This window comes from Artibeus jamaicensis, unplaced genomic scaffold (genome assembly GCF_021234435.1).
Source record: "Artibeus jamaicensis isolate MK-2021 breed Jamaican fruit bat unplaced genomic scaffold, CSHL_Jam_final contig_685, whole genome shotgun sequence".
Classification (NCBI taxonomy): domain Eukaryota; kingdom Metazoa; phylum Chordata; class Mammalia; order Chiroptera; family Phyllostomidae; genus Artibeus; species Artibeus jamaicensis.
In genome coordinates, this window is record NW_026521924.1 from 20,894,736 (window position 1) to 20,911,264 (window position 16,529).

A 16,529-nucleotide genomic window follows, 5' to 3' on the forward strand; every position below is an offset into this window, starting at 1 on the left:
GACCCTGGACTAGTGCGGAACCCAGCGTCTGTGATTTTATCCCTTGGCCAAAGATTTAGACTTCTGACGTTTGTGAGGGTAAATCCTATGCTTACCTTCTGAGGATCAGTATGATAACAGAGCTTATTTCACTGAATCTTGGGTGACACTAAATGTTGGTCTTAAAAAATAGATCCTTGCCAAGTGTGACAGATGAGACAACAATCTGACTGCTCTTACCTATCTTTGCTGTCGTTTATTGGTCACTTCTGTGCTTGTTGATCTCTTCCTTCTGATTACTGTTAATATCTTTTCCCCATATTTCTGCCTTGGTGTGACTGTTTATTGTTTGTTTGCTTTTAAAGTACTTTTTTATACTTTATATACATGGGGAGCAAAAGTAGGTTTACAGTTGTTCATATGGAAAAGAATACAATAGTTAATAAACAATAATTCAAGAATAAGCTGTTTCGTGTGCTCACAGCTGCAAGCCCACTTTCCCCTCCAGTATACATAGACTCTGACTGTCCAGAGACCCAGTTTTACTTTAAGTAAATTCAGATTCAAATGTTTTTTTTTCCATGTCTCCCCATTCACAATACAGGCCAGGCAAAGGGCCTGGGCTGAGGTGTATATGGAAGTAGAATGATGAGTCCTGTTTTTACCTATGATTTTAATAATTATCAACTTGTGGTGAGACTTGTTTCATCTGCAGGCTCCCCCTCACCCCCCCAAATACTCACATAAAATTATTGTCATGAAAATTTCAGATACCAAATCTCATCCACAAATTTGACAGTTACCGTTGTTTCATGATGCTTCCCTTTTAGATTCAGAAAAAGCGAGGGGATCTTCGACTGATCGTGGCTTCAGCCACCCTGGACGCGCAGGTGAGAACTTTTCCCCCTCTCCCCCTGACCCCGGGAGCCCTGGAACCCTTGGCCGTATCCGTGGGAAGTTACCTCCAGCAGTAGCTCATCTGTGGCAGCATGGCCTGCGTCCTCATGGGCCATCGGTGACCTAGATTCCACAGGGTTGGAGGGAACTCCTTCTCAGCCTGGGGTGGAATCTGACCTGTAATTAACCGAGTTCGTAATACCGACCTGTCTTGTTTCCCAACACGCTGTTTCTCCTCTCACAGGCAGCTGCTTTTGTTCTTTTCTTTTTGCTGTGAGACTATATTTCTTGCATTTATTTATGACTACAGCACTTATATTTAGAGTTTATGTACAATTCAGGTTTTCCCTGCACCTATAATAATCTCCATGTTATAATTTTTATGGCTGAGTTTGTATTATTCTCTTAACAACTAATATTTTAGTTCAAACAGCGGTTCAGCTCCACAGGTAATTTTGTCCTCTTGCTGTGTGTGTGCACGTGTGCATGCGTGTGCGTGTGTGTATAAAATAAATAGGTGTTTACAGTTCAGTGTGTCCGAGGTGCCGAGACGGCCAGGGTGGGAATTCCTAACTCCTGCCGGCTCCAGGGTGTCCAGCTTTCACAGGAGGGACATCCCAGTTGGGCTTGAAAGATGCACAGGAGTTCGTCAGGTGGGCGGGGAGGGAGGGGCGTCCTGAGCATGCGCAGAGCACAGGGGTGTGAGGCGTGTGCAGGAGGCTGGGAGTCCAGCGTGCGGGGCGTCTTACCTGTAGGGCCCACACGGGGTCATCTGCCTCTGACCCCACGTTCGCTGGTGTTTCTTACTCTCCAGCCTCACCCACCCCTCGCTATTCCTCAGAAAAACCCAAGCTTGCTTCTGCTCTGGGGGGAGCCTCTTTCTAGACTGTTCTTCCCATAGATGTTCTCATGGCTCCACTCTCCTTTCATCCCAGCCTTGGTCGGACATGACCACCTCAGAGAGCCTTTCTCCACCCCTCAGTGTCAAATAGGGCCCTGTTGCTGTGCGTCTTCTTACCTGTTTGTTTTTCTGTCTGGCACTTACCACTCCCTAACACCAGGCACACTTCCAGGTGCTTGTTTATTGTGTCCCCGTCATAAAAAGTGAGCTCCCCAAAGATGGAGACTTCGGCAGTCTCCCCCATTATTTTATCCCTTTGACCTAAAACAGCACCTGGTGCAAAGTAGGTGCTGTGGGTGGAATGAATTTTGGTTGAATAGGAAACAGTGGGGGTTAAAACAGAAAGGTTGGCGGGAGTCAGGGGATGGGGGCCTTGCAAGCCGACCAGAGGAGGAAGCACGCCATCCAGCAGCCGGTCGGGAACACTGGGCGGGTGTGAGACATGCGACGTGACCCTCTTTGGGCCCAGAAGGACCACGTTGGTGCTGTGTTGGAGGGACAGGAGAGCTGTGGACGTGGTGGTCAGCAGGCCAGCTTTATAGCCCAGTTGAGATACAAAAAAGGACGGCTGGCCCCTGGCCTCTCTGTACCTTCAGGACCCAAATAGCCTGAGGACAGCCAAGACTCGGCGTGAGCGGTGGCTCCCGTGTGCCCCGACTGCGTTCTCAGACCTTCCCGCGGGCTGTGGGAGTCGGCTGTCTCAGGTCTGCCCGCGATGGCTTCGGGGTCAGAGCTCCGTGGGTGCCCTCCTTGGTGAAATCTCCTGCCCTTCGCCCCGTGCCTGCTGGAATGCTATGTTGAGGACCATACCAGAGTGCTCCTCCTGGCACCCCCTCTGTGGCTAAGTTGTACCCAACATCTCTCTTTTACCTCTTATCTTTGTCACCACCTCACCTTTAAAGAATCATTTCCAACAGTTTATTGTGTTTGGAAACATCATGTCCAAGTCTGTTCTTAGAATGACTGCGAAGTAGTATTTACTGCTCATAATCGCCTTTTATAGTCTTTTGGTGTGACATAGAGATTGGAAAAAGTAGCTCCTTCTAGTTCTGGCTATAGTAGTAGCCAGACGGACTGCCTGGAAGTAATTTTTAACTGGGGAAGTGGAGCGCGGGAACTTGGCCGTGCCGTGGGAATGCTGAGGTGTGGACCTCAGCCGGGTTCCGCTGCGCCTGTGATCGGCTCCGGCTGGTCACCCCTTCACCCCTTCCTGGCCCATGCAGGGGAAGGTGAGGTCTGTGTGTGTGTGGGGGGGGGATCCGGGGGAGGGGTGAGTCAGTTGTGTGGGAGTGAGGGTGTGGGGGGGTGAGTGCGGATGCACGTGGGGTGCGGTTTGCAAGTTCCCGTGTGAGAGTAAGAGTGAAGAAGAGGAATGGAATGGCCATTCCATCCCAAGAGGTGGGAGGAGGGAGGAGTAGGAGTGGGCGTGGGAGTGGGGAAGGGTGCGGCCCATGTAGCATTTGATGGAGAGGTTCAGGGTGTTAGAACCTGACCCTGGACCCCCAGCTGCTGGACCTGTGGGTGACAGACTGACTCCAAGCCCCACTGCCTGGAGGAATGGGTGATGCCACCTGCTCTGGACTTGCCCAGGGCCCCAGGTGACTGAGCGGCAGGTGGGGACACCAGCACTGGGCTGGGGGGCAGAGGCAGGCAGAGTGTGTGGGGGCCGGTCCGGGGTTGCCTTCCTCGGTGCAGCTCCTTGGTTAATGAGCCTAATGAAGCAAGCAGTTACGGAAAACATGACCAGGTACAATTACAAAGTATTTACTGACCATTATATCACCCGCTGTTGTCTTTTTTTTCATTTGCTTCTATCCACGTGGCAGAACACAGGTTTGCTGACAACTCCCAGTTTTTTTGTCACAGGTCTGGCTACGTGATAAGAAACTGGTTTCTCTTTCCAGATTCCTAGGGAAGGAGTTTGGGGTTGGCTGGGGTCAGGTGCTCGCTGGGGACCACTCTGCACGGGCCGAGGCAGAGGTGGTGGCCCGCACGGGGTGTACGTGCGGTAGGCCTGGCTGCTGGGAAGGAAGCTGTGGTGAACGGTGGCGGGGGCAGCCCAGCGCGTCCACATCACTCACAGTCCGTGTCATAGGCTGTCCTCTTCCTTTATGTCATTTTGTGTTTCTTATGTGTCACTGTGACCCCGCCTCTTTCAAACCTGACTCTATCTAACTCTCCTTTTCCAGGTGAACCCATTTCACTATTCCGATCCCTTCGTTCTGCCTCAAAATGTTTGCATTGTTGATACTTTCTTTATTTGCTTTCTAGCCTGCATTTTTCTGTGTGTATTTTATATTTCCAAATAGAGATGAAAGACAAAGATCTTAAGGATTAGGATCTTATGCCCTCTCAGTTAGTGCTGAACGGTATGTCTGGAAAGAGCGACACTCTGTGTCAACTCTTCAACACACGCGTTCCTGAGCAGCGAAGGGGCAGCCGTCCGCTCCACCAGCACTGCCGAGGCCTCAGCTCCCTCCCTGTTCTGCCTTTTTGGTCCAAAGAGCCTTTCTGTTGAGCCTTCCTAAAAATCCTGCCCTTCCACCCGCAGCTTCTGGAGCCCCTGACCTCTCTCTGCGGCCTCCCCAATGGCCTCCCCTCAGACTCCTTTGCTGGCTGCTCCTCCTCCTTAAGGCCGCCCACGTCCTTTGTGCTTGAGGCCGTCCTGACTTCTGCGCCTGCACTCAGCCTGAGCCGCCAGCTGCTGGCTAGTTGCAGAGCATCGAAACTTGCAGACCTGTGACTCCTACCAACCTGTGACTCTCAGCTTCTCCGTGGCAGCCCCTTTCTCAGTGTGACAGTCATTCAGGCCCAGAATGTCCATTGCTTGGGGGACTGACTCAGGGAGAAATAACTCCATCCTCCGCAGCGAACCTGGGCAGTTGCTCACACCCCGATTGCCAGGTCACATCAGTCATGACCTCTGGAATGCTTTGCTTTCCCACCGCCCCGCCCTGCCTGGCCTAGTGCACACTTTCATTCTCTCACCTCTGAGCTGGTATAGTACCTTCCTTAATTAGTCTGCTGGCCTCCAGTCTCTTATCACAGCTGCGCTTCTTCAAAGTGGCCCCAGAACCAGGCATCTGGGCACAGGTCTGACAGTATGCCCATCCCACTGCTCTGGTCTTTTGCCGCTCTCATAAAGTGACCTGCAGCATGACACTGGGGCCCCTTTGAAGTGATGACAGTCACTTACTGTATAGTCATCCTGGATTGTACTTTATCTGAACTAGACAACAGTCTTGCAGCGTAGGTAGCCATCTGTTCATCTTGTAGACAAGAGAGTAACTCAGAGCTGAGGCTGGTCTGCCCTAGACCCTGGACTCTCCCCTGTAAGGGGCACCTTTACATCTTGGTCTTCACTCTGCCGTCATCCTGGAGAGGATGTCTTTTCCCTTCCTGGTCGTCTGTTAAGGCTTAGCCATGGAGCCTGCCCCTCCGTGCTGCCTTCCCTGAGAGCCGTCACTGACCTGTCATTCTCTCCAGCTGTAACTTGCAGCTCTTTTCTGGTCATTTAGTCATTCCGTCTTGGTGTGTGTTATGGTTGGTTCTTTGCATGCCTGCTCCTGGATTATTCACTCTTTCAAGGCATTGGGGGTGTCTCTTCTCACTTGTTTGTGCGTGTGCCCCTTCTAGCATGCCTCTGTTCCTTCCATACGTCACAGGACACAGGAGGGCTGCAGCCACTCAGAGGGAGTTATCCCCAAAGGAAAGGAGGAATGGGGCCTGTGGCTCTTCATAGCACAGGGCAGTTCTTTTGTTGGCACGAGGCACATTAATGTCTGTGTCTACTCTTTCCAAACACAGCTTTGAGGTTAACATATAGTATCTGGATTTTGCAGTTCAATCCAGTTCGCTCTTTTTGAAATGCTCCTCCAAGCCCATTCATTTTGTATTTGATGCTGTGCACCCCTGGGCTGCCAGATTCCTGGAGCAGGCGTGGGCATACTTAGTAACGATCCCTGGGGGAAGCAGAGACAGGACTCGTGGTCACATAGTTAGGCCTGCTAGGAGGGTGAAAACTCATGCCAGCCTCGGGGAACTGGCTCACAGCTGGGGAACAGGAAGGTCCTTGAGAATCAGACACTGACACACTCCACCTAATGGGACGTCTGTGTCCCTCCACGGCTGGCGCAGCAGCTTCCCGTCCAGCACTCACTCTCCAGGGAGTTCAGTCACTCACTGCTCTGGGGCTCAGCTGCTCTGTGTGTCTCGGGTCACACTCCCTGAGAGGGGACCTTTGATGGTGTCTCGCTGCCCCTGTGTTGGCTTGAGCTCTCATTGCAGGCCTCCCAGTAGACTGCCGGTCTGGTGGTCAAGTGCATTGAGGAGGATGTGGCCACCTGTTGGGAGGAACCGCCAAGAGCCACTTCTCCCAACAGGGTGCTGTGGGGGTGTCAGAGCAGTATCTGATGGATGGGCTGCCCCTGCACAGTGTCGCGCCAGCTCCGGTGGGGCATTTAAACATGGAGAAGACATTGCTCCTGCCGTGAGACAGCTAAAACCCACTGGGGAGGTAGAGGAGAAGTGTGTCTGTAACTGCAGTGCCGGGAACATGCCTGCTGGTCACAGATGTCCAAGTGTCCTTTATCAATTGATAGTCTCGTGCCATTGGACCTTTGCTTTTTGGTCAGAACTACACATCAACCTGCTTTAGCCTCTGTTTAACTTGAATCACACTTTTGGATGCGATTTTCGGTTACGTGAAATACACGGGGTGGGATAAGATAAATAATACCATAGCTGCATGGCAACTTAACACATATCAATGAGTATAGCTTTGGAATCTGACCTTTATTGTTTTACCAAACCTTAGTAAAGAGCCTGTCGTGGAAACGTGATTCCTTACGATTGCAATTATAAAAATGATTTTTAATAACTACCTTGCAACCTGTAGTCTTTATTATATGTCTTCAATTCCCACTGCGCCCTGCGCTCTGCCAGTTTGGTATCGTGTCCTTTTTCCTGGAGTTACTAAGAACCATTTTTTTAGAGGAATGAAGAACTGATTTATTCGTTTTTATTTTTAATTTTTTTCAGAAATTTCGGGATTTCTTTAATCAGAATGAAACCAGTGACCCCACCAGAGATACGTGTGTGACCCTCACAGTGGAAGGGCGGACGTTTCCAGTGGACGTCTTTTATCTACAAAGGTTTGATGCTTCCTGCATTTTTAACGATGGTAATTAGGAAGCTACTAGGCCTGTGTTGTGGAAGGAGCAGCAACCGCGTGTTTCCCAAGGGCAGTGTGCCAGGCTGGTGAGGAGGGGCATCTGCTGTGTCTCCTGCCATTATTTAGTGTCTTCTGTCATTGGTATGATGTTCTGGAACATGGCTCAGTGTCACTGCCAAAGTTAGTTTAAACTTTTGATACTTTTGAGACTCAGAGAAACTTTTGATACGTTTCTATGAGTCTGTGGTTAGTAGCTCAGAGGGACAAAGCAAAGTGGTAACCAGGTTGGGGGAAGGAGGGGGTCAGTACTGTTCAGAACTCGGGTTTATAAGACTGCTGTCATTGGGGGTGGTCTTGGCGATTTGAATCTTTGGTTCTCTCTTTTAGTTCTCAGCTCTCTACATCCCAGGTGGGAGGCCTGGTTGACATTTTTGGGAGGCGCCCTCTTGGACAGGAAGTGGGTCATCCTAATTCCTACCCTGAGTCACTGGACAGACAAAGACAGTGGCAATAAATCCATAGAGATGTGGGCTCAACTTCTGAGTCCTTCTGGTCCAACAGCAACCCCATTGGCTCTGTCTTCCCCACGATGTGCTCCCAGTGTGGACAGGGGGTCACGTGGATGGGGTCACGTGGACAGGGTGTGGGGTTTGGCCCTGGGGACAGCCCCATTTTCAAGGGCTGGGCAGCTCTGCATGCTGAGGATAGCACATCGCTGTGCGTGGGCCTGTCGTTTTTATTTCTTTGCAAATAAAGCCAAAAATCATAGCTGAAGTGTGATTTTGAGTCATTTTTAAATGCTGCACTTAAAAAAAAAGAAGTGGGCATCTATTTTATTTATTCATGTACCGATTACTGCTGGGCAGGCCCATACTAACTTCCACGAGATTCTGCTGCCTGGTCACCAGGGTAGTTGATCTGTAACTAGTATGTATGTTCTAGTGGTGACTTTATCTCATGTATCTTTCAGTCCTGTTCCAGATTATATCAAATCCACTGTAGAAACTGTGATGAAAATTCACCAGACGGAGGGAGATGGAGACATATTAGCATTTCTTACTGGCCAGGTAATTGCACTGGACCTGTGTTCTGTAGTGAACAGACTTGTTAAGGCAGCATCAGAATTAATACAGAGGCCTGTTACTTTGCTCAGCCGTTTATTTCATGGTTTATTGTATTTTGCGGTTACTTTATTGCAAAAAGAGAAATTGTTTGGTTTGATGTCATTCATCTACTGATTACATTGTTATGGAGTCACTGGCTCCTGCCTGTTCTATCTGTAGAGGGTCAAAGGTACTTTCAATTTATTAGCTGATTCCAAAGTATATTACACACTTCATTTAACGAGCTGTTTTGTGCACTGAAATTGAACGTCGCACTGGGTGCATTTTGTGTGTGCATGCTGTTGCTGCATGCTTCTTCCCCAGTGACACCTTGACAGCTTGTCCTGAGGGTGCCAAGCGGGCCCATCACTGGAAGGACAGCTGAACAAGCCCGAGTGCTCACTCAGGGCTGTAACACGTTCAGAAACCACCCTCTGGCTGTGGTCTTTTCCACTGCTGAGCGTTTTCCATGGTCAGTATTTGCTACAACTTGTTCATATGTATGCAGCGCTTTGCCACAGTGCCTGACAATTGAGTTAAATAGTCCTTGTTTTTGTTTACCGGGAGCTCTTCTAGTTAGTGTAGATGGAGTAGATTTCCCTAAGTAATCCGACCGCTGCAGATTTTCACCCCACAGGCACCACTGTTCAGTGGCACTCGGGTGCGTGCCATCCCAGAGTGAAGTGTGGTCACGCTGGAAGTCCCGAATCCGACCACAGTTCCAGTCCTGATCCACACTTTCATTTCCTTCACGCGAAGAAGGGGCAGGCCTCGTATTGATTGTGGTTCCTTTGCTTCCTGGTTCGACGTTCTTCAGGAGGAGGTAGAAACCGTGGTGTCCACGCTGATCGAGCAGGCTCGAGCTCTGGGTCGGACAGGGATGAAGAGACACCTCCGGGTTCTCCCTATGTACGCAGGGCTGCCTTCCTTCGAGCAGATGAAAGTCTTCGAAAGGGTGTCGCACAGTGTCCGAAAGGTGAGACGAACCTGATGACCAACGGCGTTGGTGACATTCGTTGTCATTTTGGTGCCCTTTGCTGTGCCCTGGAAAGAATTTTAAGATTGAAATGAAACTTGATGTACAGGCAGGTTTCTTTAAGAATTTTAGGTCCGTGTTTCTGTGCACTAAGTCTAAAAACCCACAATAAATAATGTGTGGGAAGGGAACTTGCAGAAGTGCCCCCCTGACAGTGGTTATCAGAGCAGGTGACTTCTCTGGGCTCTTTCCTGCCGCCTGATGTTTTCCCGTGGCATAATACTACCTTGGCTTGAAGGACCGTGTTGGTGGGTTGTGATTAATTGGAAACAATAAATCTGTTACCGTAAGTGTTTCCTAAACCATTTCTTTGAAGCATCATTTTGCTTGTAGAGCCAAGTTTAAGTCAATTAATTCAAGGTGTGGCAATGAAATTGGGGTGTGGAAGGGTGTGGTGGGAAGCATCAGTTTGAAGCAACCAGCAGGCAGCCAGTCCGCTTCCTGCTCACCTTCCCCCTGGGCCTTACTCCCCTTTCCCTTCCACTGGGTGAGGAAGGCCCAGAATTGGCCTGAAGTTGGCTTATAGGAGCTATTTATCAGCAAGTGGCAGAGAGTACAGTAGCTGAGGGATGGTTGGATGCTGCGCTCCCAGTTTGGACCACTTGGAAGAGGGCGCTCTCAGCCGCCTGGCCACCCGGGTGGGCAGCCTGAGTCCCAGCGAAATGGGCACTGCAGCCAGCCAGGCAGGAGGCCTGGGTTCTGTGCCTGAGTTACTCAGCCTCAAGTTCAGGTGTTCTCAGCCCTAAAACATAAATAATAAGGCCTTTTAGATGGATGATTTTATAGCACAAAATCTTACATGTCTACACATAAAAATGGTAGTAAGATTTTTATGAAAGGATCAATGAAAAGGTGCCTTTAAAAAGCTCCAAGTGCCATCTGTATATGCTCCTGCTGCTTCAGATCCTCTGGGGGCAGCCCCAGTGCACTGGGAATAAACTGCAGAACCTCGCGGTGGCCCAGAGGCCGCGCACGGCCGCCCTCCACCTCCCTGCGCCCTCGTCTGCTCTTACTCTGGGTTCCGTTTCTCCTCCCTTTCTCCTGTTTCTCCTGCCTGGATCTCTGTAGGGCTGCCTGCCTCTTGTTACTCGGGTCTCAGCTCAAAGTCAGCTTTTAGGCCGCTTTCCATGGCCGTCCAATCCAACAGAGCATGCCCCATTATTATAATGTACAATAAACGCCTTAAATACTGTGTAATGTTGTATTCTTACTCTGTTGTGTTTTCCTCATGGCATTTGTCACTTTCTGAAATTACCTACCTGTTTATATTCATTATTTACTCACCCAAACACTCACACTGGACTCCGGGAGAGCAGGGGTCTTCTCTTATTCATTGTACCTTCCCAGCACCGTGAATAGTGCCTTGCAAAGCATGGACCCTCAGAAACAGCTAGAATGTGAGTGAATAAATGAATATACATGCGCAGGGCAGTGATTTACTGCAGTTGTGCAAAAGGCAAAAACTAACATTTGTTGAATATTTACTACAGGTCAAGTACCAGGTTCTAAATGCTTTATATGTATTTCATACTTAACTCCCCCCAACCCTGGGAGCGGGGTAGATATTATGTTGATGAGGAAGCATGCTTAGGAGGTCAGTTAACTTGTTCAAATGCCCAGGGTCTGGGAGAATTCAAACCCAGGGCACCCTGACCCTAAAATTCATGTTCTTTCCAATATACCACACTGCCTCTTAAAGGTTCTACCATGTCAGAAATATCTTTCCATCTCTTAGGATTTTTTTAATAGTTTATTAAAAGTGAAAAAAAATAACTTTCTGTTACTCTCATTTCCGTGGGGAACCTAGGTGATAGTGGCCACCAATGTGGCAGAAACCTCCATCACAGTCAGCGGGGTTGTGTATGTGATCGACTGTGGCTTCGTGAAACTCCGGGCCTACAACCCCAGGACAGCCATCGAGTGCTTGGTGGTGGTCCCAGTGTCCCAGGCATCGGCCAACCAGCGAGCAGGACGTGCTGGCCGCAACCGCTCAGGAAAGTGCTATCGCCTTTATACAGGTTAGTGTGGCTTTCATGAAGGGAGTCTGTGGGTGCTGGAACGTGTTACATTTACCCTCCACGGGCCGCGTTCACAGCAGATCCAGACCCCCTCACGTGTCCCTGTGTAACCTGGCCCCCACCACCTTCCTCACCCTGAACGTAGCACTTCCTTGCTGCTGCTCCCCATTGGCCAAAGCTGGCCCACAAGTCACCAGTTATTTGCCATCCCTGTTCTAACCCACTGTTTGGGCTAAGGCCTCTCTTTAGCCATGTGACCCTGCAGCTTAGGTCGGGTCCTGTCTCTTTTACCTTCCCCTTAACTTAATGTGCTGTTTTCTTGCTCTGGGACCTTTAAATTCAATGGGGCCCCACACTGGGTTCTGTCTTCACCTCTGGTCAGAGCATCTCTGTGGGGCTAAAATGGCAAGGTCTGTCCTGAGAGGCACTGACAGAAAGCAGATAGTTGCTCACTCCTGCTCTGTGCTGTGCACCATGCTAGGTTCTGAAGGGGCAGGATAAGTAGCATCAGGACTGTCCTGGCCCTTAAGGAGCCCCCTCTCTAGCTGGACAACAGCCTTCCCAACAGACAGGGATGCCCGGGGCTGCTCTTCCTCTGTGATCCTGTGTGAGGGACGGCACTGCGGTTTCTCTCCACTGTCCAGGCTTCATTTTCACATCATTCGAAATTCCCTCCTCTGTCCAATCACCAGGTGCAGTCACCAGATCTGGGGTTTTATTTTTATCCTTTATCTCTTTCCTTCTGGTTACCATTGCCCTTGTGCAGCCCTTGACATCATCCTTTCTTTTGGCAAATGTCTGCAGAGCACCTGTGTGCCGGGTGTGTGCCAGGGTGTCGAGCTCCAGGGCCAGGTGGGACATGGCCTTTGGCCGCATGTGGTCACTGACAGCCTGTGGATGGAGACCCACACAGGTGGGCATACTGTGGTGTGATAGGGTCGCCATGAAGAAGTGAGCCTTGGAAGCAGAGAGCGGGGAGTAGCCTGTTGGGGAGGGCTTCGCAGTCGAGTGTTTGGGCCTGATCTTACTGGTGGCCTGACGGTGTCCAGGAGGGTTGGCACTGGGCAGAGGTACGTGGCTGGGGAGGGGAGGGGTGAAAGGGGTAAGGGGGATTCGTGGGAAGGAGGGAAGGGCAGAACCTGAGGCCAGAGATGCAAGGGTCTTCTAGCACTGAAGGCGCTAAAAAGGAGTGATTAGAGTGGAAAGGGGAGAACCAAGGTCGTAAAGAGGCATCCTGAAACTCAGGGGAAGAGAAAGTTCCACTGAAAAATTTTTAGTGGGGATGCGGTTGGGAGGGCCCGTTGACAGCAGGGGTGCATTAGGTCCAGCCCCTCCGCGTTCTGGGCCAACCGGTTTCTGGATGAACTTCCAGCGGGCGCAGCTCTGAGCCCGGTGCTCCTCCTCTGGAGCCCTTCGGAGGTTCTCAGAACCTCCCTGACTCTTCCCGCTAATCTTCCCCTGCGCTCCGCCTCCTCCTCCCCCGCGCTGCCTCTCAGCTGAAGCACATTCCTCCTGGACATACCTGCTGCGTTCCCACACCCGCCCTCATGCCTCCGGTGCCCTTCCTGAGCTGTCTCCTCTGCCCAGCATGTTCTCCTTATCGTTCAAGCCTGTCTCAAGTGGCATCTCCCAGATGAAGCAACCGAAGGTGCCTCCCGATGGCTAGGCTCCTTCCTTCCCTTGGTGTCACTTTCCCTTTGGGTGGACCACACACTGGGACTTGGTCTCAGAGGTCCCTGTTTCTGGTCTGGTCCCAGCCCCTTCACATCACTGAAGCTCCTCAAAGCCATTGGCTGGTGGCACCTGCAGCTTGTGGCCCAGTGCTTCACACACCCGCGTCCTCAGTGGGGTCCAGCTGAGTGCCACTGAGCTCTTAGGAAGCACTTACTTCTGTGAGTGTCTTTGCAGTGGGGTTGTCCTCTTGCCCGGCAGCTTCGCTTCTCTCTTGGTCAGCACTGTACTTGGGAAATGTGGCTCTGCTCCCAAAAAACTACTCCCCAAATGCTCTTCAAAGGCAACGGCAGTACCCCGTTCGGAACTTCCTGCTGTTGCCCGGTGTCCAGAATCTCCCAGTTAGACCCATGCATTTGGCGATCTGTATCCCACTCCACAGAATATTGGCTGTCCGCTTTCTCAGAGAAGACCTTTTGCAGCTCTTCAGTGACAGTGCTGTCTGGTTCACCTCCTCTCTGGTTCGTTGCGGCTCTGTGATCGAGCTGGAAGTGGGGCCAGCGTGTGTGAAGGAGGTGTGCACCGTTAACACGTGACTGGCGGGGAGGCTTTTGTGGGCGGAGCGTTCTCCAGTGACCCACAGGCTTTGTGAAATGTACAAGACCGATTTATTCTCTTCCTCCTTTTTCCCCACCCATTTTGCCTCGCTCTTATAAGAAGACCCCCCCAAAGTCTCTCTTCCTCCCACACCTTTCTCCCGCCCCTCCCGTCCTGGCACGGCTATGCCTTGTGGTTTTTTTCGCTGTGAGAAGTCACCTTCGTCTCCGGAGGTGCGTGTCAGCAGTCACGGTTGCTTTGGGACGGCCTCCAGTCTCTGAGTGTGGCATGTGTGTGTGTGCTCGGACACGTTCTGGTCTTTATAAGACTTCTTCATCTGTTATATTCTGGTTACTATTTTGGTAATTTACTTTGAAATTGTTCTTTGCTTATATGTATTGTATTTGCCTTTTGGACTTTGCCCTGAGCAGAGGTAACGGCAACTGGGCACCAATAGTGATTCAGCAAATACTTGGTGCTCTGATTTCTAATTTTGCTGATGAAAAAACACATTAAAAAAAAGCATCCTAAAATAAAAGGACAAGCTTTCATAAAGACGTACTGTTTATAAAGAATAAATTGCTCAAGTGTTTTTTTTTAGGTGGAATGGTGTTTCTTAAACTTGACACAACTTTCTGTCACGTCACCATATACATCTGACCCTGGGGTCCTGGAGCCTCTTGTTAGAGAAGGAAACACGTCCTTTTGTCATAATGATCACATTGGATTGTGACATTTGATCCCAAGCAGTTCTGATTTCCTGTTCTCAGAGGAAGCCTTTGACACGCTGCCCGCATCCACCGTTCCCGAGATGCAGCGGAGCAACCTGGCGCCCGTCATCCTGCAGCTGAAAGCGCTGGGAATCGACAACGTCCTCAGGTTCCACTTCATGTCCGTAAGTCCTGCCTTCTGCCGGGGCCCCAGGGGGGCTGCGGTGCTCCCCGGGAGTGTCAGGACGGTGTTACGGAGCGTGTCGCCTTGCTTTTCTGCTTTCTTTCCCACTTAGCTCCTACGCTGTGTGCCCGCTGTGCACTGGGTGCTGTGCAGGGTGTGGGGGGACTCGAGCCAGATCAGACAGACACAGTTCCAGTCCTGCCCGCTGGACAGGGAGACGAGTAATGGGCAGTGACAGTGCGTGTGCCCGGGGCTGGGGGAGGCGGGCAGGGCCCCTGGCCCAGTGAGACATGAAACTCGTGTGGGATTTCACCAGGTCAGGGCAGGGGAGGAGAGGTCCAGGACGGTGAGCACGTTTGCAGGCCTGCAGGAGAGAACGTCACAGCTGGGGGAGCCGAGAGGCTTTGGGGCTGCTGTGGGGAAGGTTCTTGTGTTGGGTTGCATTTCTGCTTACTGCCTAGGGCAGGTTTCCAGGTGTGAAGTCACTGGACAGAGGGCCGTAGTCGCTTTGTAGGTCCTTGGCACGTGGCCAGGTTGCCGTACAGGTATGAGCTCCGGCAGCGCGGGAAGGGCCTACGCCCTGTGCCCCCGCCGCGCCGTGTTACTTTCTCGTAGAGCTTCGCTAATGCGGTTGATGGTGGGGGGGAGAAAGAAAGGTAGGAAAAATACTGTGTATACCTTATTGTTTTGATTTCTCATAAGGGTTTTTTATAAAAGTTTACTGTCCACTTTATACTTTTGCATTGTTGAGCCATTTATCTGTCAGGATTAGTGTTTGTTAGTGATTTTCAAGGGTCCTTTGACTATGGAGGACATTATTCTTTGTCTGCAGTATTTCTTGCAAATAGTTTTTCTGGGTATGTATATTTGACTGTTTTTAAATTTATTATTATTTGTAATGTGCAGGCATCCTAAACATTTCCACAGTCAAGTCTTTCTGTCTTTGCTTCAATGGCTTGTTAGGCTTGTGCTTATGAAGCACCTCCTCGTATCTAGGTCAGTCAGTTAATAACTACTCAGTTTTTTCTTCTTGAATTTGTATGATTTGAAGACTTGCGTTTTAACTTTGTTCTGTCCCAGCTGTACTGGCAAGTGATGTGGTGGGTCTGGGTCCTAGCTTGCTCTGTGGGTCTTTGTAAGTATGGAGAAAATGTACCCTTTGTTTATTGGTGTGTAAGACAAGACATTGTAAAGAAAAGATGAACAGTAAATGCAAATTAGAAGCTTACGGAAACCCCATATCTGGGGGGGCGTGGTTAAGGGAAAATGTACAGAGGCAGCAATGATGGATCAGCATCTCAGTAACTGAAGAGTTTTCAGGCATCATTTGGAATAAACCTTGTAACTACTAAAGGGAAAGCTGTGGGAAAGGAAATGTCAGAACGTGGTGGGCTTTTCTAGAAGAGAGAGAAGTACAAATTGAAGCAGCTTTAAAGCGCCACTCCAATGAAATCAGCAAAGACGAAGAGAAACTATGAAATCCAGAGCCAGCCAGCTTGGGAAGCTGGTTCCGTTCTGTCTCAGTGCTCACGGAGGCCTTCCTGGTACCACTTTGAGAGCCATAGACCTGCCTGCTGTTTCATCTCAGGGAAATTGCTCCTGAAAAAGTAATTCACAAGAAGACAAAAAATGTCCATGTGATAATGTTTATAACATCACTGTTAGAGTAAAAAATACAAGTAGTGAAAACCATGAACATCGGACAACTGAAAAGTGAGGAGAATACACACAAAGTTATCTTCATGTAGTCCCTTCTGGTTATTTCCCCCTGAAATGGTGTTTTTCACAGTTGAAATCACAGGGTACGTGCAATTTTATATATTTTGCAGTGCTAATTATAGTAGCAAAGAATGGAAAACTATTCATTTGCCCAGTGGTAAGAAGATTGCTTGTTTTGTAGAATAACTGTGACCACGCTGGAAGGTTAGCCAGCTGTCCCAAGCAATCACTGAAGTTTCTGTGGGCACAAGAAACAGTGAGAACAGAAAACCGTACAGTGAGAAAAATTAGCTAATATTCTACACACCCAGTCCTCTCAACTGTGTTAACCAGCGTTTGCGTGTGATCCCAAGTCAGATGGGGCCGTGGAGAAATGCTGGTGGCTGCAGTGGATGTGTGTTTAGGTGAAAAGACCAAGGCTGTGATTTGTGGGGTCGGAGGAGAGGTTCTGTTTTGTTGATTGGTGATAAATCCAAAAAGCAGAATTAATGGGGGACCTGGTGACGGACTGGAAGTAGGGTCAAGCATTGAAGGGAGTCAG

The 16,529-nt window shown here is 50.0% G+C and overlaps 1 protein-coding gene and 1 pseudogene across 1 annotated transcript in view; one reads left to right on the forward strand and one right to left on the reverse strand.

Annotated features, from left to right (window-relative positions):
- Nucleotides 1-16,529, forward strand: part of DHX35 (DEAH-box helicase 35) — a 58,179-nt gene that overhangs the window by 20,436 nt on the left and 21,214 nt on the right. The window contains exons 8-13 of the mRNA XM_053671288.1: nt 810-869; nt 6,818-6,930; nt 7,921-8,017; nt 8,871-9,029; nt 10,897-11,107; nt 14,146-14,270. Coding sequence (XP_053527263.1) covers nt 810-869; nt 6,818-6,930; nt 7,921-8,017; nt 8,871-9,029; nt 10,897-11,107; nt 14,146-14,270 — 765 coding nt within the window. The remainder of the gene's footprint in view (nt 1-809; nt 870-6,817; nt 6,931-7,920; nt 8,018-8,870; nt 9,030-10,896; nt 11,108-14,145; nt 14,271-16,529) is intronic.
- Nucleotides 559-680, reverse strand: LOC119063397 (uncharacterized; annotated as a pseudogene).